The 25,900-nt window shown below is 43.5% G+C and overlaps 1 protein-coding gene across 7 annotated transcripts in view; it reads right to left on the bottom strand.

Moving 5' to 3' along the window:
- nfic (nuclear factor I/C) overlaps positions 1-25,900 on the bottom strand; it is a 118,660-nt gene that overhangs the window by 17,138 nt on the left and 75,622 nt on the right. For 2 of the 7 annotated variants that reach the window (XM_052457619.1, XM_052457613.1), the window contains exons 3-9: positions 12,303-12,374; positions 11,815-11,889; positions 7,411-7,534; positions 6,700-6,824; positions 3,932-4,042; positions 2,819-3,063; positions 46-220 (exon numbers count right to left, since the gene is read on the bottom strand). In XM_052457619.1, the coding sequence (XP_052313579.1) occupies positions 46-220; positions 2,819-3,063; positions 3,932-4,042; positions 6,700-6,824; positions 7,411-7,534; positions 11,815-11,889; positions 12,303-12,374 (927 nt within the window). The remainder of the gene's footprint in view (positions 1-45; positions 221-2,818; positions 3,064-3,931; positions 4,043-6,699; positions 6,825-7,410; positions 7,535-11,814; positions 11,890-12,302; positions 12,375-25,900) is intronic. The other 5 variants (XM_052457616.1, XM_052457627.1, XM_052457636.1 and 2 more) reach the window with 5 other exon arrangements.

Genomic DNA, 25,900 nt, shown 5'->3' with positions numbered 1-25,900 from the left:
AACTATAGTCACTGAAGACCTAGGGGCTGGGAGTAGCAGGCTCACCAGCGGCCCACTTACTGGGTGACGTGGGGGAGTTGGCTCCCCCGTCCGAGGTGGTGGTGCTGGACTTGGAGTCGGAGGGCAGCGTCAGTCGGGGCATTCCAGGGGGCGGAGGAGGCGCCAGCATCTGGGAGGAGATGTAGTGACTGGGCACCTTCACTTGACCACTGCCGTTCAGCTGGGAAGGGAGAGAGGGGGGCACATGTCAGCTGTACAGTGGGGGATGGTGAGAAGGAGGGGGAAAGGAGGAAGCTTCACTGCTGCAGCACAGATGATATAATACTGTAGATGTCACTGCATTGTCCCGGTCTCTCAAACACACACCTTCCCTCTCCATCAGTGTGTGTGTGTGTGTGTGTGTGTGTGTGTGTGTGTGTGTGTGTGTGTGTGTGTGGGTGTAAGGGAGACAGAGAGAGAGGGGAGAGGGAATGAGTGATGTCCAGGGGACTGCACTGCTCAGCCAGTCATCCATCCATGGCTGCTCTTCTACTGGCTGGCATGTCTTTCAGAGACTCTCTGCTCCCCAGAGGAGAGGACTGCAGTGCAACACTCACTATCCTCCACAACAATGGATGAGCAAATGAGTCAGCTACATTGTGGTCCCATGCGCTCGTCCTTTGTGACTGCCTGGCTGCAGTCGCACTGCAGCAGGGGGAATTTCAATGACTCTGCAGTTTGGGCTGAGCAGAGCCCAGCGTGGCTGCTGCTGAGGGGCACACCTGATAAATGTCTCTCCTCTTTCGTCTGTGAGCTGCCTGCGCCAGACCCGTGCACTCTGCCAACCTCAGCAGCACCGCTAGAGACGTACAGGGATCTCCTTCTCCCTCCACTCCTTTCCAAGTGAAAACAGAAACAGTACAGCAGCTTCATTGAGCAACCTGGCTTGTAATGCCAGAATTATTGAAGCAGGGAGGGGGGTCATTTGCATGTGGTGCAGTGGCAGGTCCTCTCAGCTGTGTGTCATATGTGGATAATGAGTATAACCATGTCTGAGGATCTGGGCTGGTCCCAGGGCCAGCAGGCTGAGTCTAAACAGAGCAGGAAGACTCCGGGCTTATTTTCCTCTCTTTCTGACGTGGGATTCACAACTGCTCTAATCTAAGAAGTTGGCTAAAACACAGTGATTACAATGATTTTTTGTCTTCAGATCTATGGAATTGTTGCCCCTTTCTCCTTTGTCACGTTTAAAGACACAGTATGGTGAGTGTTAATTGTTCTGAGAGTCACGGAGAGTCTGCAGTCTGGAGCAGAGGGGAAGCAGCTAGGTGAGGAAAACCTGTTTACTATGTTCCTACACGGCTGGGGCTGCTTCTCTCTCAGGTTACACCACCTACAGTAGAGTATCCCCTGGCCAGTAGAGTATCCCCTGGCCAGTAGAGTATCCCCTGGCCAGTAGAGTATCCCCTGGCCAGTAGAGTATCCCCTGGCCAGTAGAGTATCCCCTGGCCAGTAGAGTATCCCCTGGCCAGTAGAGTATCCCCTGGCCAGTAGAGTTTCTTCTGGCCAGTAGAGTATCCCCTGGCCAGTAGAGTATCCCCTGGCCAGTAGAGTATCCCCTGGCCAGTAGAGTATCCCCTGGCCAGTAGAGTATCCCCTGGCCAGTAGAGTATCCCCTGGCCAGTAGAGTATCCCCTGGCCAGTAGAGTATCCCCTGGCCAGTAGAGTACCCCTGGCCAGTAGAGTATCCCCTGGCCAGTAGAGTATCCCCTGGCCAGTAGAGTATCCCCTGGCCAGTAGAGTATCCCCTGGCCAGTAGAGTATCCCCTGGCCAGTAGAGTATCCCTGGCCAGTAGAGTATCCCCTGGCCAGTAGAGTATCCCCTGGCCAGTAGAGTACCCCTGGCCAGTAGAGTATCCCCTGGCCAGTAGAGTATCCCCTGGCCAGTAGAGTATCCCCTGGCCAGTAGAGTATCCCCTGGCCAGTAGAGTATCCCCTGGCCAGTAGAGTATCCCTGGCCAGTAGAGTATCCCCTGGCCAGTAGAGTATCCCCTGGCCAGTAGAGTATCCCCTGGCCAGTAGAGTATCCCTGGCCAGTAGAGTACCCCTGGCCAGTAGAGTATCCCTGGCCAGTAGAGTATCCCCTGGCCAGTAGAGTATCCCCTGGCCAGTAGAGTATCCCCTGGCCAGTAGAGTATCCCCTGGCCAGTAGAGTATCCCCTGGCCAGTAGAGTACCCCCTGGCCAGTAGAGTATCCCCTGGCCAGTAGAGTATCCCCTGGCCAGTAGAGTACCCCCTGGCCAGTAGAGTATCCCCTGGCCAGTAGAGTATCCCCTGGCCAGTAGAGTATCCCCTGGCCAGTAGAGTATCCCCTGGCCAGTAGAGTATCCACTGGCCAGTAGAGACCACGGCAGGGGGGAATATGGGAAAGAAATGGCATATCATATTGTTCACAGGGGACCAGGAGCATCTGAGACAGGGTGACAATATCGGAAACACGAAGAATGAAGGAATTAAATAGCAAACAAACGATTAGGTGAATCTAAATGACAAATGGAAATAGCACAATTCTCTGAATAAACCACTGAAACGTATAATACAATTCCCTCTGGGAAATCAAACTAAAGAGCTGGCCATGAGATCACAGCCCGACATGATGTCACATTAGTACAGGTTCTACTAGATGAATACATTAAGCACAGTGACTGAAAGCCACCTCTCTCTGCACATCAATGAGTGACAGCATTGGTGGCTGGCTCAGTTGTAACCTGGCGCTGCTGGGTTCTACTCCTATCTAGAATGACAGTGAGTAATGAGTAGGGTCAGGAGTTTTACTGACCACATGACCTGACCAGGACAAACTCTGGGCCTTAGTTAGAGTTGTTAGATGGGCTGGACTCACTGGGCTGGGCTGCTGGTTGGACGGGTCACAGGCCAGGGAGACCAGGTCCTTCAGCGGGTCTTGGGAGCTGAGGTGTGGCGGGTAGCGGATGGCGGTGTGGGGGAAGTAGGAGGTGGACTGGGGCAGGATGGAGGTGGTGGGGAAGTGCAAAGACGAGGAGGGGTGCGGACTTCGAGAAATCCCTGCACAGAGAGAGAGAGAGAGAGAGAGAGAAAGGGAGACAAGAGAGGGAGGGAGACAAAGAGAGAAAATATTTGAATACGGGTACTTGTTCATGCTCCAAAATGATGGTATGCTTGAGATAAGAAAAGTGACATTGAAAGATGTGTGGTTCTGCAAAACAAAATGATAATTCCGTGTGAGTGCAATTCTCTACACTCAGTGACTTTAATACAACCACTCTTCACGGGGAAAAATGATATATACATGTCATGAAATGACTCCCCTTTGGTACCTATTGCAAGAGTTTGAGTTTCACATTTAGTACGGCAACTCTAATCAGCACCACGCTCTAATTTAACAGAACATACGAGGATGCACGACCAATTCATTTTAACAGCGGCTTTAATTGTTCATGCATCATCCAGCAAACGTTTGTCTGGGGAACACTACCTGCCCATCGATTACTCTCCATTGACTCCACAACAAATGATCTGCCAGAAAGTGTTCACGGGATGTTCAATTAAAACCTCAAATAATGCATTGCCTGAAAGGACGCTGGTCTTGTTGAAAGCATAATGCCTGCAGTCAGTGCCTACACCAGGCTTAGCTCAACAGATACAGACATTAAGAATGTGGAACTATGTAGATAGTGTTGCTGTTGATGTTGAACCTCCGTACAGCACGAGACACTACATAAGGAATCTTAGCTGTGGAGAAGTGTGACACGTCATCTCTTTTTTATTGACAGTTCAGACTTTTTTTTGCTATTTTTAAAATGATAAACGATTCCCATCCTTGGAGACGTGCATGTGTGAGGGTGATGGATTGTGGCAACAGTGACAAGACGTCTCCTGTGAACGTGATGTGCATAAGAGTGTGTGTACTGACCACTGTGCACTGCGATGACGGGCCGGTGGTGCTGTGTGAAGCCGAGACGTGGGGAGCTCTCCTGAGGAGACGGGCTGTCCATCTCTGTCTTCTTTACTCCAGGGGACATGCCTGGACACAGAGACACACAGAGGGTGTTACTGATGCCACTAGAACTCCCATCATAAAAATGCTATTGAAAAGACCCTACATTTAATTGCCCAATTGAATCTGCTACTGCATGTAATTACAGTAACTCACCACAGGGCGGCAGGGTGCATTGACGCGACCCAGTAAGTCCTCAGTGCTGCAGCACATTGCAGTGAGCACATGGGCTCCCAACTAACTTCCTCATTGAGAGGAAACAACAGGATCAGAATCAATGTTATGTTTTGGTCAGGTCTACCCCAAATCCGGTTAGTCTAGGTAGATCACTCACATTCCCAAGAGGCCTGCAGTGCCTGATACCAGAGTTGCTTAGATGTGCTAAACAAATGCATCTTTGTTGCAGTGGTATTACTGGCAGGGTGCAACCCTCCTCCTCCTCCGTGTTTAGTTTGCTATCGCACACAGAATGTGTGTGAGGAACCCTTTCTCCACCAAGCTCAGGCCTGTTATACATTAGGGTATTAACATTGCACAGCTCTTTGTTTCCTTCTTAGGAGTGGTGGAGCACACAGTACACACGTTCTTACTGTGATACTGTACAGACGGAGTCAGTCATGGAGGGACGGAGGTTTCTCTCTCACACATGATACATGTATACCCCTCGCTCTAATTGTTTTCTGAGAAAGAGATTGAGAGAGAGGGAGGAAGAGAGAGAGGGGAAACCCTTATTTGACAGCTTCCTCTTCCCCTGCTCTGCCCCAGCCCTCTGTCTCAGAGTGGAGTGAGTACACCGGGGCTTTTCAGGAATGTCAGAGGGCAAGCTGAGGTTCAACGGGAGACTTGCTCATAGGATAAACATGCAGGTCTGGCTTAGTGCTGGGGGCTAGGCAAGGGCAGCCATTACAGCACTGACACTAATTACCTGATCACACTAATCTGACTGACCACTCAGCTCAGTCTTCAAGGGTCTAGGCCAACCCACACATCTACCTAGTGTAGTGACACATCACATTAATATTTACATTACAATATCTTGAGAATATATCTTTTGAACACAGTCTACAGAGTATGAGATGTAATCTAATCAATGGTTAAGTGCGGCTTACACCGTAACCTCCTTAACTGAGAGTTGGTAGTGTTGGTGACCTGAGACAGGGGTCAAACCACAGCTCTACAGGAGGCCACGCATTACCCTTTCCAATCCATTCGACCCGGCTGCAAACTGACGCAAGCTTCCCCTAGTATAGAGGTAAGCTTCCCCTAGTATAGGGGCAAGCTTCCCCAGACCTCTACCTGGGGAAGGTGCACAAACATCCTCCTCTCACACAGCCTGTAGCCCCCCCCACCATCTCAGAGTGATCATCCGAAGGGGTCGTTAAAGAGGAGCTCGTTAGAGCTGTCTAGACAGGAAGAGAGTGAGCACGACACGACGAGGGCTGGGCCAGACTCCTGCAGGGTCTCTGACAGGGTCGGGGCCGGCTCTGCTCTATTGACCTCCACAGCTCTGGTGTCAGCATCAGGGTCCCTGTATCGTGGGGCCCTCCTGGAGCCCGGGGCCCAGCCGGGGCCACTCTGGTTAATAGCACCACAAAGCCCCCAGACACGCCACCAGGACCCTTTACAGGCCACTGGACACTCTATTAGCGTAGCGTGAAGAGTCCACCACAGTTTAACAGCATTAGATCATATGGGAGACCGAGAACCCCCCTGCTAGAACAACACACAGTGCGTTAAACACTCAGATAACAGTTCTGTTGTAAAGATGCTGATCCTCCTCCCACTTACTGCTGCTAACCCATGGTTAGAGAGCTGCCTCGTGGCTCGTACACACGTGTAGTGCACTCACTAGGCAGGCCCCACTCACTCAGCACACCCACTACCTGACCACTTACTCTGTCCCACACTCACTCACACAACCACTGGACCACACTGTGCATGTTGTAACCTACTCATCCTATTTTTTACCAGAACCAGGCCAGTGCTGTTGGGGGATGAGGGTCATACTGTACAAGACCATGAGAAAGGCACATGTCATTTGGATATTTAAAATACTGCTTTATACAATCATCTTGAAATGATTGCTTGTATCTAGATGAGAGATCCACAGTAGCTTTCCCGTTGGCTAAAAATCTTTGTTAGGAATATTATTCCATACTAGCAAACTGATAGGTGAACCTGAAGTGAGAGGAAAGCAAGAAGGTAGCTACTGTGACGTTGCATCTGTGGATACTGCTCCAAGGTACCTTGGGCCACTTGGCTTTTTGCAAACTTTCACAAAAAAATGTTGGTTCAGTAATTAATTACGACTTCAGGCTCGACTTCAGGAAATTTGAAGCTGCGTACTTTCTGTTGATAACATGATATATTTATCATTTTCTCTTTTGCACTGTGTCAGTGGCTTTCAAGGCAACTGAAGTGAAAGTATGGCCTGATATTTCAGCTGTTTCCCCACTGTGATTATGAAATGTAGGAGTTGATGTTTCTCGACAGCCCTAATGAGGAACATTTAAGAGGGACACCAGAACTGAGTCACCGTTTGTAATTACTGAAGAGTTGGAGGATAGCCAGTGTCCTCAGCATGACACCATGAGTTTGTACCAACTGATGAGCAATAAGCACTGTCCTTGTCAAAACTACATAATAGCTAAGAGTTTGTGTGGAAGCCCAAAGGGGATGCTCACCTCCTTCCAGATCCTCTTGCCAGTTGCGGGAGCTGCTAGCCGGGGAGTTGGGAGAGGTGTAGTACTCCCCCCCAGGACTGGTGTCCACATCATCCTCCATGGAGCCTGACTTGTGCCTCTTACTCCTGGATGTCACACAAAGGGAGAGAAGGAGGAGGAAATAAGGGGAAGGCAATGTGACATATTGACAGTTCAAAACTGTGTATAAAGTATGTACACACACAGTACACAGGTGGGTCAACACCGGCAACCTGGAGATGGCCGGGAGGAAACTGAGCAGCTCCAGGATTCTCAGGTAAAGCAGTTATTTACGGTCTCAGTTTGTCCCAGCTTTACTTGACATTTACAGTGAAATATAAGACAATAAGTCACAGCTTGTGTTTTGGCAGTGTTGCACACGCCCAGATAAATCACATGGGGAACAGCCATTGTCACTGTAGTGAAGGTGTTGTGCATTCAACACCAGGATACTGCTCTCTGTGCACCAATAAAAACAACCATACAGTCCTCCTGTCATCTGCCAAGTGGTTGCACATCCACTAATGCAAGGCTCCTGTTAATATGGAATGTATTCTAACATTCACTCTAAATGTGAGTTTATTTGCAGGGTAGAGTACAAACAAACTGAGTGTTTTGTCTATTTGAACTATATGCAGTATATTCATTTCCAGTCTAGGTGTGTGTGTGTGTGTTTTGGGGCTGGGTACTGACCCGCTGGAGGAGGTGCTGGGCAGGGTTCTCCTCATGCCCACCCCTGAGGGGTTAAGGTCATAGGCCAGGTGCCCCTGCAGCTCTCCCAGAGAGAAGTTAGGGCCTGCCCCCGTCACCACCGGAGCTGCACACAACACACAGGGGGGACAGGTCAGTCAGGGGAGGAACACACACTGTACCACACTTTCAATTAGACATCAATTATCTATGGAATGATACTCAAATATCTACATAAATGACATAACACCATCCTCAAGCTCACTCACAACGCAGCTGAAGAAGTGTGTCGCTCTGTGAGCAAACATATTGTGTTATACCTGTGTATACTTCTCTGTAAGAACAAGAAAAGCCTCCAAAAATCTAATCAAATCCAAGTTTATTGGTTGTGTACGCAGATTAGCTCCAACAGTGCAGTAATACCTAGCAATACATAACAATACACAAATAATCCATAAAAGTAAAAAGAAAGAAATTCAGAAATATCAGAACGAGCAACCTCACAGTCCGGAATTTATATATACAGTACCAGTCAAAAGTGTGGACCTACTCATTCAAGGGTTTTTCTACATTGTAGAATAATAGTGAAGACATCAAAACTATGAAATAACACATATGGAATCATGTAGCAACCAAAAAAGTGTTAAACAAAACAACATTGATTTTATATTTGTGATTCTTCAAAGTAGCCACCCTTTGCTTTGATGACAGCTTTGCACACTCTTAGCATTCTCTCAACCAGCTTCACCTGGAATGCTTTTACAACAGTCTTGAAGGAGTTCCCACATATGCTGAGCACTTGTTGGCTTTTTCCTTCACTCTGCGGTCCAACTCATCCCATCTCAATTGGGTTGAGGTCGGGTGATTGTGGAGGTTAGGTCATTTGATGCAGCCCTCCATCCCTCTCCTTCTTGGTAAAATAGCCTTTACACAGCCTGGAGGTGTGTTGGTTCATTGTCCTGTTTAAAAATAAATGATAGAAACCACTAAGCACAAATCAGATGGGGTGGTGTATCGCTGCAGAATGCTGTGGTTGCCATGCTGGTTAAGTGTGCCTTGAATTCTAAATAAATCACTGACAGTGTCACCAGCAAAGCACCCCCACACCATCACACCTCCCCTCATGCTTCACGGTGGGAACCACACATGTAGAGATCATCCGTTCCTCAAATTTTCTGTATTGACTGACCTTCATGTCCTAAAGTAATGATGGACTGTCGTTTCTCTTTGCTTATTTGAGCTGTTCTTGCCATAATATGAAGTTGGTCTTTTACCAAATAGGACTATGTTCTGTATACCACCCCTACCTTGTCAAAACACAACTGATTGTCTCAAATGCATTAAGAAGGAAAGAAATTCCCCAAATGAACTAACACTTTTTTTGGTTATTACATGATTCCATATGTGTTATTTCATAGTTTTGATGTCTTCACCATTATTCTACAATGTAGAAAATAGTACAAATAAAGAAAAACCCTGGAATGAGAAGGTGTGTCCAAACCTTTGTCTGGTACATACGTACGTACACATACATACACACACTGTACAAAACATTAAGAACACCTTCCTAATATTGAGTTACATCCCATTTTTCACTCAGAACAGCCTCAATTTGTCGGCGCCTAAACTACAAGGTGTTGACTCCAATGCTTCCCACAGTTGTGTCAAGTTGGTTGGGTGTCCTTTGGGTGGTGGACCATTCTTGATACACACAGGAAACTGTTGAGCATAAAAAACCCAGCAGCTTGCAGTTCTTGGCACACTCAAACCGGTGCGTGGTAGCGGGGTGAACAGGTAGTTGCTTGGGTGGCTGAGGTCCTTGATGATCTTCTTGGCCTTCCTGTGAAGCAGGCTGCTGTAGATGTCCTGGAGGGCAGGCAGTGTGCCACCGATGATGCATTGAACTGACCGCAACCCCCCTCTGTCGGTGTGGAGGGACCATTTCAGGTCCTCAGTGATGTGTACGCCGAGGAACTTTAAGCTTTGGACTCTCTCCACTGTGGTCCCGTCGATGTGGATGGGGGTGTACTCTCTCTGCTGTCTCCTGTAGTCCACGATCAGCTCCTTCGTTTTATTGACGTTGAGCGAGAGGTTACAAAAAGTGGACAATCCCAGCTGCAGTCTGCTACTGCACTTCAACTCTCAGGACAACAGTATGAGGATGTAGCAGCCATCTATCAGCATTTACCCCATTTCCCCTCTCAGGTTTCCACTAATGTCATTTATATGGCCATGTGCATTAATGGCTGCCTCTGTGCTGTGTTCAGGTTGGAGTGGACAGAGATGTTGTTGCAGTATACTACGCTAGTGTGTACTATACTGTACTGAGCCGTGGGGAGACAGTGAGCTCGGAGAATAATGTCCCATTTGTTAGGGGAGGTATGCTTATTAACAGTGGGATGGCGTCACTACAGATCCCCAGGCAATCAATCTCTCTCTGACTCATACACTGTACCGAGACGCTGGGGAACACAAGACAAAGGGAGGATTCATGGATCTCCAGTGTAGAAAGTCCTTCACCTGCACCTTGCAGGAAACTCTGGCCAAAAAGGAATAACCATGGAGGATCACCGAACATGAGCAGGGGAGGTTGAACACATAGAAACAAAATGATTAGAACAGGAATCCCCCTTCAAGTCAATGTGTCGGATTCATTTCTATGGTTGAGCTGGATAGCCGTGGTGATGCAAAGCAGTAATAACAACACATTCTGCTCTGTTTAATTACACTAGTAAAGTAGGTCAGTGGCGAATTCATGACTTCTAAAAAGCGGCTAATGTCTCATAGGATATGCATCCCATATGAGGCCTGGGTAAATACAGTGGAAAGCACTTAAAAGTAACATTAGTTAAATAAGCTAATTATGTAGTCTAAAATCAACGCCTCTTGGGGATTAAATCACACGCTTTGATATTAGCGTAAATACATGATACAAGTGTTGTGGAGTTTGTGATATGAATGTGAATGTGTCACATAAACAGAGGTGCAGGTGATAGCTGTTATAGCATAGCAGCATGTGCAGCTGAGGATTTGGGGAGTGGAGGGAGTGAATCTGAAATAGCAGTCTTTTCCCCAGGGAGACCAGATGGCAGGTGGTTAATTGAAGTCTTTAACTACGTTTCCTTCCAATTAGTCAGTCAAGGCGTGACATGGAAAACAGAGAGCCTGTTTGACAGGTGTAAAGTGAAATGTTTTCCCTGTGCACCATAATAACTCACTCATTTAGTTTTGATAATTGTAGCTACAGCATTCCACATCAGCTGTCAGCTGTGGTCTGTGTGTGTGTGTGCGCGCGCGTGTGCGTGCGTGAATGTACGTGCATCAGAGCTTGTTGCTCCTACTGAATGACAGATGAAGACTGACCCTTTGGAGAACGGATTATCACTGGGAAAACTGAAAACGTGATCAATTGCATGTGACAGATGGCCGAGCTTCTCTCCCTTCAGCTCCCTTCACATTAGCTGTCTTTCAAATCTGATTCAACTCCATTTCTAAACCTAATGAAATAACGGATGCAAATGACAAGTCAGATTGGAGGGTAAGTGACCGGAGATCCCAGGTGGTGTCTAGTGAAGCCTGTGTGTGGCTGGGAGAGGATGCTTATTCATACAGAGTGTTTGGAGGCTGGTTGGCCATGTGGGGGCTGTGTTAATGTAGCCCTAATTCACTGCTAATGCCAGGCATGGTAAGCACAGCATCCCCAGCCAACAACTGAGCACATCGCCGTGGCAATGTGAATAGAACATATTGAATGGATATAACATCTGCAAAATCCACCCTGAGACAGATAAAACAACATAAAGGACGAGGAAGTCGTAAAAAAATGTCATTCTAAAGCCATAAGATCTGATTCCCAGTCAGAAATCATATTGAGTGTCTGATGGGGTGTAGACAGTAAGGAGAGGTTTACTCTGCATGTTGTCTGTGATTAATGCTGTAAGTGGATTACGTTAGTATCTCCCGCAATCCTGGACCTGGATGTTCCCTACCATCTTTATCATCTAGCCTGTTATACCATCCACGTGTTCCCTATTTCTGTGTATCTATCTGATGGTTGAATTGCAGTGAAACAGGCAGCATTGCAGAGACTAGGAGCTCAGCTACTGAGGGGAACAGAGTGACTGCCAGAGACTGGCTGGGAGTTTCCACCCCCTGCCTGCGGGCCAGAGTTAGTGAGCTAGCAATTATTTCACTGAAGAGGGCTGTCAGAACTTTAATCACCATAGTTTATGTGACACATGTCCAGCTCCTAAGCATGTTGCTGTGTAAGTTATGGCTAGGAAGTTATAATGAAAGTAGCCACACATGACGTTTTAAGAACTAAATATGGATTTTTGTTATATTTTTCCATTCAACCACAAATACATAAAACCACGAGTAGCTTAATAAAAAGGTGTAAAATCTTACTTCTGGACACTTGCACCAGCTCTGTTACATTAAAAACTCCTGATGTCACAAAGCTTTCCTGAAACTCAGGAGCATCTGGAAAACACAGAGATGAGTCACCATGGAGAGTTGTGTGACATAATACAACAAACATTACAGTAACTTCTCACTTTTAAGAGACATCACAAGACAAGGACACAACAAATGTCAGAATATCAGCAAGCCAGTAAAACACATTTAAATAATGTTTTAGCCTGATAGAAACCTGTAATATATTGGATTCCATATATTACCGTGAAGGGTATTGTGTGTGTCTGTGGGTACTGGATTCATAACTATCTCAAAGCTTATGTCACTGTCTGGTAGTGTGTAAATGTGTATGAATAATTCAGCGTGTGTTGGTATTTGGATGAGTGTGTGTGTGTGTGTGTGTGTGTGTGTGTGTGTGTGTGTGTGTGTGTGTGTGTGTGTGTGTGTGTGAGAGAGAGAGAGTCCTTCGGGCCCCTTACCCATGGTGGCAGCTCGGCTATCCTCCTGATCTGACCCAATACCTGTGCGTGGGCTACTGCTCTGCTCTGACTCTGAAGAGAGGGAAGGAAAGGAAGAGAGAGGGGGTAGAAAGAGACAGACAGAGAGGGGGTGTTGGGGGGGGGGTCAGAAACAGTCTAAACCCAGCATCATTTGTCTTACCACATAAAAGGCTAATTTGAGGGTGTTAAAGTAGTTGTAAACAGTCTAGAAAATAACCTATTTAGTGAGAAATAATGTGACAAATATCAAAAAGGTTAAGCACTACATTGAATAGATAGTACTAAAGCTATTATAACAAGTAGGGTTTCAATGTGAAACATGACCCAAATAACTCACTTAATAACTTCCTTGTTTAGGAAATGTAACACTAATCCAATTGCCAAAAAGGTTTCTGGCAGGCTATTTTAGTTGTTTTGCCAAAATGTACACTCAGTGAAGCATCACAACAATGGCAAGGCCACACAATCCAACCAGAAAACCAACTTTTATTTGTGTGAACTGACACCTGGCAAATGCAGATAATACAAGTAAATCAATAAAGTGCGGCCCAAACCAGAAGAACACTAGATTTACCACAAAGAGTCTGGCTGGCATTCCAAGTAAACAGCAGTGAAAACCTAAAAGATAAATAAATGGGGCTCCCTTCTATCAGATAGGCATGACTCCACTCACAGATCAAAGCCACACACATTCCACAATGCTCCACATGTTGGAGCTTAGAGACTGGGGAGGGAGCGCCTCATTGAGATCTTCACATTGACTCCCCATCACTAGAACAATCACCCTGCTTCCCTCTACACTGGACAAGTGAGCCAGACATAGGGCTGTTGCGGTGACCATATTACCGCCACCCCAGCGTCCACGAGTCATGAAGGCAGTCAAATTCCACATGACCGTTTAGTCATGGTAATTAGGCTTCTCCAAGCTCTGATGCTGCTGGTTATTAGTAGCCTACCAAATTGCGAACTGCGTAGTACTCAGCACTCTATTGTCCCACGAAACACTCTGACATCAATGCTCATGTTGCGCAACATTTCTATAGGCTATGCAATTGTGGGAGAAAACAGAGTGATGGCCGCTAATAAAAAGACGAGGATCCCATCGGCTTTCTATAGGCTAGGCCTACTATATTTATTTCTCAACTTTCCTAATATTACGCACATTGCATATATTTACAATAGGAGTATAGCCTATATGGCTGGGATGAAGAAGAAAAAACACGGGGAAAAGCGTAATATTTAAGTGCATATATGACATTTATTTTTTCCCACTGCCCCAGTTTTGATACAGGTGCACGATAATGGTCCATTCTAAATCAAAGTAAATGTCACACATATGATTTAGTATATGTAAAGACAAGTTTAATACAAGAATAGTCTGATGGTGTCAATATTAGCCTATCACTTGTGAATTATATATTATTACTTGTGAATGACGCCCAGCATAACAAACAATGCCTTTTTTTGGCGACTTGTTCTAATCATAGTTGCGCACCTCATGTAGCCTAGCCCATAGGCCTATATGTTTTAACAAGGTTCGTATCACAACTAAAGTGGCCAAATAACTTCTTAAAATGAACCACATTAATCTGCTTTATAAGGGGTGTAGAGCCTAACTGGCATACAAGCAGCGAGTGAGTTTCAAGTTGGGGGAAGATAATTTTCACTATAAAAATGCACCTTTATAATAAAAGCATTACATGCTTTTGCAGTCACTTTTGATAATGGTGTTTTCCACTAATGGAACATTTGTGTTTATAGCCTACTGCCATGTGCGCATTGCTATGCTTATAATGTGAAGAAATAGCCTAATAGTTTATCAACATTTTAAGCTAAACGTTCTGATCTGTTGCGTCACATCCCACAACTGTCCCAGACTATGTTATATTTATTTCTGGCACAGAAAATAATCGGTTGACCGACACCGTGGAGGATAGTAGATTGACATAGGCTGGTGCTTTTGTTGTTCGTTAGGGCTACTCATCTTGTTGACTGACAAAAAAACATCTTCAATATGCATTGGATTGGATAAGGACGCTTGCAGTTGCATCCCCGATGTGTCTGTCTTAACTTGTAGCCTATGAGAAAGACCCAATCACGTGACAGAGAGCCGTGTGAGTGAGAGACGCTTCCGATTGCGCAGCACACTCAGGGAGAAGTGCACAACGCAGCACTCCAAAGGCATGGATATTTTTAGGGTGCATTACGTCCACAATGGGGATGCCGCCGTGGAATTCGAGGCATTATCAAGTGCTTGTCAAATTGTGAATGAGAGACTATTGGAGTGTGTACAGCCTGAGCAAAAAACAGCCTAACAATGTATTCAAAATCATTTCATATAGCCCAACTAAAGTTACATTAATATGTCTAAATGAAGCATATAGGAATACCTATTTCTTTGTTTACCGCTCAACACAGAATAGCTGCATGTCCGCACTCCCTCAAATCCTTTGGAGAAAATATTTATTTGAGTTTCTTCATACTATAAAATAATGCCACGGAATTATAAGTAAATCTTGTCTTCTAAATAAACTAACATAGTCCACAGTTATATGGCACAGCCACATCACCTAACATAAGGACAACTCAGAGTTTGGTATTATTTTCTTCTGAAACAGACATTTTCTTCATACCATGCTTCTTTAGACCTGTCTAAAATAAATAATGCATTTATTGTGCAGGTGTAGGCTATATTACATGGATTGATTAGACTTTTTAATATGCCCTCAGACAAAATTGCTGGCACAATGAGCAAAAGAAAGAGAGAATGAGAGCAAGACTAGGCTAGACAGACTGGCACACACAAAGACCCGTAATGCCCCAAAGACAACGCTCTGGAAAACAAATACATAGTTTCCATATTTTCTTTCATATATTTTAGAACAAAGTTTATATTAGGGTTTCTAGCGGTTTTTGGGAGGGTGGGAGTGCAGGGCATCATGCCATATGGTGATGCAATAAAACGATGTCCGAAGCAGGACACCATCCATTTTCCCTACCAAAGTAGTTGACGGCCATTTTGTTATCTGTTCAAATCTTATTGTTAGATTTTCAAGTAATATCTTACTTTTGATGGTTTTATCATTCCAGGGTTGTAAGAGTTAACGAACAAATCACCAACACCTCTGCAATACCATTTAAACATGATAAACTTAGAAATGTCAGAATGGATATTAAATGACCATTGCAGCTGTCCCCTTGTGAGCTTGACCAAAGTTCAATGAGGGTGAAACTGATCTTCTTTACTGCCCCACCTTGGCCCTAAACTTGTTCTTTTCTTCTTTTATATTTTTTTATTCACATTTCATCAATATAAGCAGTTTGGAAATGTGTTATTGCGTACTTTCTGAATTTGCCGAAAAACTCTCTCTCCTATCTCTCTCTCTTTCTCTCTCTCTATCCTCTCCCTCATATTTCCCGACCTCATCTTTGCACATTTACTATTAATACATATTTATCGTGGCCCTTGTTGTTGCTATTTTCTTTCCAAGTAAGTTATTTCTCTGGCCAGGGATCGCTCAACATAACATCATTTTTGGCAGACATTTCATGTGCAGAGGAGTTTGCTGTTGGCAGCCATTTTAGATTGCTCTTTCTACCGTCTCTCTTTCACTCACTCTCCCTCCCTCCCGTCTCTCTTTCTCGCCCAGAGCAAGAACACACAAAGTACAACTAACCCTGTTGAACAGTGCCAGCATGCCCCTGTGCCAAGTCACCCCTTGAGACGAAAGACAAAAAGACAGAGCAGTGCCAGTGAACTGCTGTTGGCAGAGGGAGAGAAAGAGAGAAAAAGAGAGAACCAAAGAGAGAAATAAAGAGAGGGATAGAGATGCACAGAGTGTGTGCGTGTGGGGGGGGGGCAGAGAGAAAGAGAGAATGTTTTGTTAAAGAAGTGACTTAACGAGAAAGACATTCTAGCTGAGTTACTCTGGAATCACAGTGAGTCACAGTTAAATTACAACACAGAAAAGACAGCATAACAAGCACAGGGAAGCAAAGTAGCTTCCCTCCTCAGTCCAACCAGGGGACATATGCTTGTCTGTCGTAAACTGACCACAATTACTCATAAAAGTCCCCCACCACCAGAGATATGGTCCAAGATGCAAGTATACTCGTAACTCAGAGATTCATTGTTGTAACACAACCATTTGAGCAGTGTACATGCTCCCATAACAGGAAAACAACAAGGCTGGTGAATTAGAATTTCTACCATGCTCCCAGTAGTTGGTTTCATTTTGATCTCATGACATTATTGTAAATATAGCGGCTGGCTAAAGCCAACAGCAGGCTGAAGTGGACAGAGGAAGCCAAAAGACGCATTTGTAGGCAAGGCTGTCTATTCACAGTTACCCTGGTGCCTGGGCTGATTTGGAGAGAAAACCATTGGCTTCTCCCAAACCCATTTCCCATCAGTCACTCAGTGAGAGGAGCTATTTCTCCAGCAGCTCTGTTTCTGGCAGAACTAGAACCCAAGCTATGATGATGTGACAGTAGGCCAGCATAGGCCAAAATACTGAAACAATTATGACCGGTCTGTTCCCTTACAACCGAGAGCAGGAATTTCATATGAATCACAGACATTGCTGTGTTCTCAAAACCACATCCCTTACTGGAGCCATTATGAAAAATAACTTAATAAACATGAACCATTATGAGAAGCTTTAATATGTAGTGATAATGCACTAATTAATGAAGATAACCAAGCTTTTGCCATCTGTGTCGTTGGTATAGAGAAGGCTACCTTGTAATGATTAAACCGGTCAGACCAACTTTCTACTGTGAAATCACAAATGGAATTGGAATTGAATGGTCAATCCAAATCCAATTTATAACTGATAACCTCTCTGTAGTGTGTAACAAGGTAATCACAGTAATGCACTTTTTAGCAGTATTGACAGTGCTGGAGCAAAGCTCATCTAGGCTCTGTCTGGCTGGAGTAAGACCCCCCCCTTCTTTATGCTGTATAATAGATAATTCACTCAAATTCTATCCTCAACCACAGTACCATATATGTTTCCTAAAACATGAATATATACGAAGCTTACTTCTTGCTGTGGTATGTTGAAGCATACTGCATGCTTTACTAGTTTGGAATGATATTGAAAAAATGCAGGTAAATAAAACAATGTTTAGTGCTTGTGCCCTGACACCAGTGGCTGTCTCTTGTGATCTCTCTCAAATCTAATGTTTACTTGTCACATGCACCAAATACAACAGGTGTAGACATACCCGTGAAATGCTTGCTTTACGTTGCAGAGTTCAAAAATTATAATAAAAAGAAATGTATTAACACAAGGAATAAAATACAATTTTGTTTAGCTATATACAGGGAGTCCTGTACCAGATCAATGCGCAGAGAGGGGTATAAGGTAGAGGTCGACCGATTATGATTTTTCAGCGCCGATACCGATTATTGGAGGACCCAAAAAAAAGCCGATACCGATTTATTTGTAATAATGACAATTACAACAATACTGAATGAATACTTATTTTAACTTAATATAATACATCAATAAAATCAATTTAGCCTCAAATAAATAATGAAACATGTTCAATTTGGTTTAAATAATGCAAAAACAAAGTGTTGGAGAAAAAAGTAAAAGTGCAATATGTGCCATGTAAGAAAGCTAACGTTTAAGTTCCTTGTTCAGAACATGAGAACATATGAAAGCTGGTGGTTCCTTTTAATATGAGTCTTCAATAATCCCAGGTAAGAAGTTTTAGGTTGTAGTTTTTATAGGAATTATAGGACTATTTCTCTCTATACCATCTGTATTTCATTAACCTTTGACTATTGGATGTTCTTATAGGCACTTTAGTATTGCCAGTGTAACAGTATAGCATCCGTCCCTCTCCTCGCTCCTTCCTGGGCTCGAACAAGGAACACAACGACAACAGCCACCCTCGAAGCAGCGTTAACCATGCAGAGCAAGGGGGAACAACCACTCCAAGTCTCAGAGCGAGTGACATTTGAAACGCTATTAGCGCACACCCCACTAACCAGCTAGCCATTTCACATCGGTTACACACGCCTAATCTCGGGAGTTGATAGGCTTGAAGTCATAAACAGCGCAATGCTTGACGCACAACGAAGAGTTGCTGGCAAAACCCACGAAAGTGCTGTTTGAATGAATGCTTACGAGCCTGCTGCTGCCTACCACCGCTCAGTCAGACTGCTCTATCAAACCATAGACTTAGTTATAACATAATAACACACAGAGATACGAGCCTTAGGTCATTCATGTGGTCGAATCCGGAAACTATCATCTCAAAAACAAGATTTTTTCAGTGAAATACGGAACCGTTCCGTATTTTATCTAAGGGGTGGCATCCATTAGTCTAAATATTCCTGTTATATTGCACAACCTTCAATGTTATGTCATAATTACATAAAAATTCTGTCAAATTAGGCGGCCCAAACTGTTGCATATACACTGACTCTGCGTGCAATCTGCATGCAATGAACGCAAGAGAAGTGACACAATTTCACCTGGTTAATATTGCCTGCTAACCTGGATTTCTTTTAGCTAAATATGCAGGTTTAAAAATATATACTTCTGTGTATTGATTTTAAGAAAGGCATTGATGTTCATGGATAGGTACACATTGGAGCAACGATACGCACCACATCGATTATATGCAATGCAGGACACGCTAGATAAACTAGTAATATCATTAACCATTTGAAGTTAACTAGTGATTATGATTGATTGATTGATAGTTTTTTATAAGATAAGTTTAATGCTAGCTAGCAACTTACCTTGGATTACTGCATTCGCGTAACAGGCAGGAGTGCAATAAGAGGCAGCTTGTTAGAGCGTTGGACTATTTAACTGTAAGGTTGCAAGATTGAATCCCCCGAACTGACAAGGTGAAAATCTGTCGTTCTGCCCCTGAACGAGGCAGTTAACCCACCGTTCCTAGGCCATTGAAAATAAGAATGTGTTCTTAACTGACTTGCCTAGTTAAATAAAGACATAAAAATTTTGTTTTTTAAAAAACGGTGTCCAAAAATACCGATTTCCGATTGTTATGATAACTTGAAATCGGCCCTAATTAAATCGTCCATTCCGATTAATCGGTCGACCTCTAGTATGAGGTATTTGAAGTAGATATGTACATTGACAACTTAGATGGAATGCTACCAAGGATGTTACAGTAGCTGACTCTATAGCCACTACTATCTGTCATATCTTTAATCTGAGCTGAGAGGAAAGCCTTTGTCCTCAGGCCTGGAGGGAAGCCAAAGTAATTCCGCTACCCAAGAGCGGTAAAAGCTGCCTTTACTGGTTCTAACAGCAGACCTGTAAGCTTGCTGCCAGCTCTTAGTAAACTGTTGGGAAAAATTGTGTTTGACCAAATATGACCAAATTTCTCAATAAACAAATTAACAACAGACATTCAGCACACTTATAGAGAAGGGCACTCAACATGTACTGCACTGACACAAATTACTGATGATTAGTTGAAAGAAATTGATAATAAGAAGATTGTGGGAGCTGTACCGTTAGATTTCAATGCAGCCTTTGATATTATTGACCATTGACTATAACCTCATGTGTTATGGCTTTTCAACCTCTGCCATATCGTGGATTCAGAGCCATCCATCTAATAGAACTCAAAGGGTTTTCTTTAATGGAAGCTTCTCTAATGTCAAACATGTAAAGTATGGTGTACCGCAGGGCAGCTCTCTAGGCCCTCTACACTTTTCTATTTTTACCAATGACCTGCCACTGGCATTAAACAAAGCATGTGAGTCCATGTATGCTAATGAAGTCACTGAAACCCTTAACAAAGAGTTTTGTTTTGGAATGGGTGGCCAGTATAAACTGGTCCTGAACATCTCTAAAACTAAAAGCATTGTATTTGGTACAAATCATTCCTTAATTCTAGACCTCTGAATCTGGTAATGAATGGTGTGGCTGTTGAACAAGTTGAGGAGACTAAATAACTTGGTGTTACTTTAGATTTTAAACTGTCATGTTCAAAATTTATAGATTCAATGTTTGTAAAGATGGGGAGAGGTCTGTCTGTAATAAAGAGATGCTCTGCTTTTTTGACACCATACTCCAAAAAGTAAATTCTGCAGGCACTAGTTTAGTCTAATCTTGATTATTGTCCAGTTGTGTGGTCCAGTGCTGCAAGGAAAGATCTAGTTAAGCTGCAGCTGGCCCAAAACAAAGCGGCACGTTTTGCTCTTAATTGATATCAGAGGGCTGATATAAATACTATGCATACCAGTCTCTCTTGGCTAAGAGTTGAGGAGAGACTGATTATTTTCATAAGAAATTGTTTGCATAGTCAACTTACATACAGCTCTGACACACACACTTATCCCACCAGACATACCACCAGGGGTCTTTTAACAGTCCCCAAATCCATAACAAATTCAAGAAAGCGTACAGTATTATATAGAGCCCTAATTGCATGGAACTTCCTTCCATCTCATACTGCTCAAATAAACAGCAAACCTGGTTTCAAAAAACAGATAAAGCAAAACCTTAAGGTACAACGCCTCTCCCCTATTTGACCTAGATAGTTTGTGTGTATGTACTGATATGTAGGCTATGTGTGCCTTTAAAAAAATGTATGTAGTTCTGTCCCTGAGCTGTTCTTGCCTATTGCTGTTCTGTATTATGTCATTCTGTATTATGTTTTGTGTGGACCCCAAGAAGAGTAGCGGCTGCTTTTGCAACAGCTAATGGGGATCCTAATAAAATACAAAATATACCAATACATGAAGGCTGGGTAAAGTGATTAGTTATAGGGATAGATAATAATGAGTAAAATGAAAAACAGAGTAGCAGCAGAAAATTCCTGGATTCACCTGCTCAATCTGTCATGGAAAGAGCAGCTGTTCCTAATGTTTTGCACACTCAGTGTAGTCTTGTGAGTTTGCATAGAGTCAGTGCAAGATCTAGTCAGTGCAAATAGTCCTAACCATGTAATTAACTATTTAGCATTCTTATGGCTTGGGGTAGAAGCTGTCTCAGATCCTTTTGGTCCGATAGCCGATGCTCTGGTACCGTTTGCTGGTACGTCTCAGTGTACATCTATGTCTCAGTGTTTGTGTGGTAAGATTGTTCCGCTCACTGCAGCTGAGCTTAGAGCCTGGCTGGCAAGGCCTACATGCAGGGAGAACAAACCAAACAATGGCGTTCTGCCCCAGCAACAGAGCTAGCGAGCTCACCGATCTCCCTTCATTTTGTCTGCCTCGCTCTCTCCGTCTCGGTCTCTATCCGTCTCGGTTTTCGCCTTCAGCAACCCCAATCAATTTCACATCGCCAATTCAATTTCAAACCTAATTTTTGGGAATGACAAGAACATAGCCAACGCAGATATTACTGCAAAAAACGTTGGTGGTCTCTCTCCCCATCTGTTCGATTTCTTTCCCCCTCTTGCTTGCACTTCTCTGCCTCGCTTCTTTCCCTCCCTCATTTTCTGCCCATGCAGACAGTCTGAGTTACAGCTATCGACCGAGCCCCAGCAGTCCTCCCCACCCACAAACTCCCTACGCTGTTTAACATTTAGAATGGATGGTGTGGAGAATGTCTGAAAAATACAGTCAATAGAAGAGGACTGATCCATTAGACCAGATTCCACATAGAAACCAATCCTACAGAAAACTTCTGTTGGCCAAATTATCCAACCATCTAATGAGTTCCATGGTATTGTTAAACATAATCCGAATTTATTCAGAATAAGTTGCAGAGACCGCTAATTTACATTCAAGGTAGCTAATCTCTCTTGGAAACAAAGCAAGTGCTGTCTGCACTGGCTTGGCTGGTAAATGGTTGCTTTAATCCTGTTTATACTCTATATTTCAAGATAGACTTTCCTAAGCCTGAATCTGGGTTATTGCTGAAATACACAGTAAACCTGCTCTGATTACACAATGGAAAGCCCTAGCAGAATTACAGAGCCCTAAGTCAGCTTGGAGAGCATTCTTCTTTTAATTCATTCAGAAAAGAATAGCTGAGCATGAGAAAATCAGGCGCTGCAGTACTGGCTTTAATTTAATTTAACACAGCCATCCTTTTATGTGCTGGAGCACTAAAGTGTCCTATATACAGTCTGATAGATAGAGGCTACGCCAAGGAGAGCTGGGCAGAGGACAGCCCTAAGTCATGTCTGTCAAACACTACGCACAGCTCTCCAACTGATAAACAACCACGGCCAACAGTAAAACACACACAGAAAAAGTACAGGGATTCGGAGAGGTGAAAAAGTGAGACGCAAGGACAGAGAAGGATGTAGGGAGAGAAGATTAGATGACGGGAAAAATACAAGAATATTAAAGGTCAGGTTGTCGTCAAATAAATGTTACGATACTAAAAAATAAATGAATGGGAAAAGTCTGGCATCTGAAAAATATGTCAAACAGTAAAAGACGCACGTTACGCAGCTGCAAAAAGCGCAAATTCCAGCTCCTCGGCTGGCTGGGATGAGAACCCAGGAAAGGAGTGGGTTACAGTGAATGTCAGGCATTTGTGTGAAAATGGTGGGCTCTGATAATTGGACCAGCTGGCCTTTTCTTGCAGTAGATTGCAGCTTCCTGTAGTACTGGGTCTTTAAGGGGTGGGAGCGGCGTGACAGTAATAACACACACGGCTTTTTGCTCTATCAGGAGACTAGAGGAATAGCTACCAGCTTGCGGAAGGGTACTCATTCAGATAAAGGATCAAGTGTCTGGATATGTGTGTTTTTCCCCTAAGCACACAAATTGCAGTGTTTCCCTAATATTCATTCAGCAGTGGTGGTGCGCCGCTACCAAATTGTAGCCGGCACTCCAAAAAATATGATTGCATTGTAATATATACAGTACCAGTCAAACAATTGGACACACTTTCTCATTCCAGGTTTTTTTATATATATTTTTTTTAACTATTTTCTACATTGTAGAATAGAAGACAACACTATGAAATAACACATATGGAATCATGTGAAAAAAGTGTTTAACAAATCTAAATATATTTTATATTTGAGATTCTTCAAAGTAGCCACCCTTTGCCTTGATAACAGCTTTGCATACTCTTGGCATTCTCTCAACCAGCTTCATCAGGTAGTGACCTGGAATGCATTTCAATTAACAGGTGTGCCTCGTTAAAAGTTCATTTGTGGAACATCTTTCCTTCTTAATGCATTTGAGCCAATCAGTTGTTACAAAGGTAGAGGTGGTATACAAAGAAAGCCCTATTTGGTAACAGACCAAGTCCAAGAACAGCTCAAATAAGCAAAGAGAAACGATAATCCATCATTACTTTAGGACATGAAGGTCAGTCAATACGGAAAAGTTCAAGAACTTTGAAAGTGTCTTCAGGTGCAGTCACAAAAACCATCAAGCGCTATGATGAAACTGGCTCTCGTGAGGACTACCACAGGAAAGGAAGACCCAGAGTTACCTCTGCTGAAGAGGATAAGTTCATTAGAGTTCAATTCATTTTTCAACAGGACAATGAACCAACACACCTCCAGGCTGTTTAAAGGGCTATTTGACCAAGAAGAAGAGAGATGGTGCTGCATCAGATGACCTGCCCTCCACAATCACTCGACCTCAACCCAATTGAGATTGTTTGGGATGAAATGGACCAAAGAGTGAAGGAAAAGCAGCCAACAAGTTCTCAGCATATGTTGGAACTCCTTCAAGACTGTTTGAAAAACATTCCAGGTGAAGCTGGTTGAGAGAATGCCAAGAGTGTACAAAGCTGCCATCAAGGCAAAGGGTGGCTACGTTGAATAATGTACTTTTTTTTTTACATTTGTTTGGTTACTACATGATTCCATGTGTTATTTTATATGATGTCTTCACTGTCTTCACTATTATTTAGAACAATGTAGAACATTGTAAAAATAAATAAAAACCCTTGAATGAGTAGGTGTGTCCACACATTTGACTGCTATTGTGTACACACACACATATACACAAATATATATATATAAAACACCAGTCTCAACGTCAATGGTGAAGAGGCTATTCCGGAACGCTGGCGCTCTAGGCAGAGATGCAAAGAAAAAGCTATATCTCAGACTGGCCAATAAAAAGAAAAGATTAAGATGGGCAAAAGAACAGAGACACTGGACAGAGGAGCTCTGCCTAGAAGGCCAGCATCCTGAAGTCGCCTCTTCACTGTTGACGTTGTTTGGCGGGTACTTTTTAATGAAGCTGCCAGTTGAGGACTTGTGAGGAGCCTGTTTCTCAAACTAGACACTCTAATGTACTTGTCCTATTACTCAATTGTGTACCGGGGCCTCCCACTCCGTTTTCTATTCTGGTTAGGGCCAGTTTGCGCTGTTCTGTGAAGGGAGTAGTACACAGCGCTGTACCAGATCCACAGTTTCTTGGCAATTTCTCACATGGAATAGCGTTTCATTTCTCAGAATAAGAATAGACTGACAAGTTTCAGAAGAAAATACTTTGTTTCTGGCCATTTTGAGCCTGTAATCGAACCCACAATACTCAACTAGTCTAAAGAAGGGCCATTTTATTGCTTCTTTAATCAGAACAACAGTTTCAGCTGTGCTAACATAATTGCAAAAGGGTTTTCTAATGATCAATTAGCCTTTTAAAATGATAACCTTGGATTACCTAACACAACGTGCTATCGGAACACAGGAGTGATGGTTGCTGATAATGGGCCTCTGTACGCCTATGTAGATATTCCCAAATAAATCAGCTGTTTCCAGCTACAATAGTCATTTACAACACTAACAATGTCTACATTGTATTTCTGATCTATTTGATGTTATTTTAATGTTTCTTTCAAAAACAAGGACATTTCTAAGTGACCCCAAACTTTTGAACGGTAGTGTGTGTGTATCACCACTTTATTTTAAGAATGTGAAATGTCAGAATAATAGTAAAGAGAATTATGTATTTGAGCTTTTATTTCTTTCGTTACATTCACAGTGGGTCAGAAGTTTAGATACACTCAATTAGTATTTGGTAGCATTGCCTTTAAATTGGTTAACTTGGGTCAAACGTTTTGGGTAGCCTTCCACAGTTTTCCCACAATAAATTGGGTGAATTTTGGCCCATTCCTCCTGAAGGAGCTGGTGTAACTGAGTCAGGTTTGTAAGGCTTCCTTGCTCGCACACGCTTTTTCAGTTCTGCCCACAAATTTTCTATAGGATTGAGGTCAGGGCTTTGTAATGGCCACTCCAACACCTGGACTTTGTTGTCCTTAAGCGATTTTGCCACAACTTTGGAAGTATGCTTGGGGTCATTGTCCATTTGGAAGACCCATTTGTGACCAAGCTTTAACTTCCTGACTGATGTCTTGAGATGTTGCTTCAATATATCCACATCATTTTCTGTCCTTATGACGCCATCTATTTTGTGAAGTGCACAAAATAGATGGCCAACTGGAATTGTGATACAGTGAATTTTCAAGTGAAATAATCTGTCTGTAAACAATTAATAGAAAAATGACTTGTGTCATATGCACAAAGTAGATGTCCTAACCGGCTTGCCAAAACTATAGTTTGTTAACAAAAAATGTGTGGAGTGGTTGAAAAACGAGTTTTAATGACAACAGCCTAAGTGTATGTAAACTTCCGACTTCAACCGTATATTGCTG

This window comes from Oncorhynchus keta, chromosome 1, assembly GCF_023373465.1.
Source record: "Oncorhynchus keta strain PuntledgeMale-10-30-2019 chromosome 1, Oket_V2, whole genome shotgun sequence".
Classification (NCBI taxonomy): Eukaryota; Metazoa; Chordata; class Actinopteri; order Salmoniformes; family Salmonidae; genus Oncorhynchus; species Oncorhynchus keta.
Note: the sequence above shows the minus strand (reverse complement) of the source record. Positions and strands in the feature narration are given on the sequence as shown.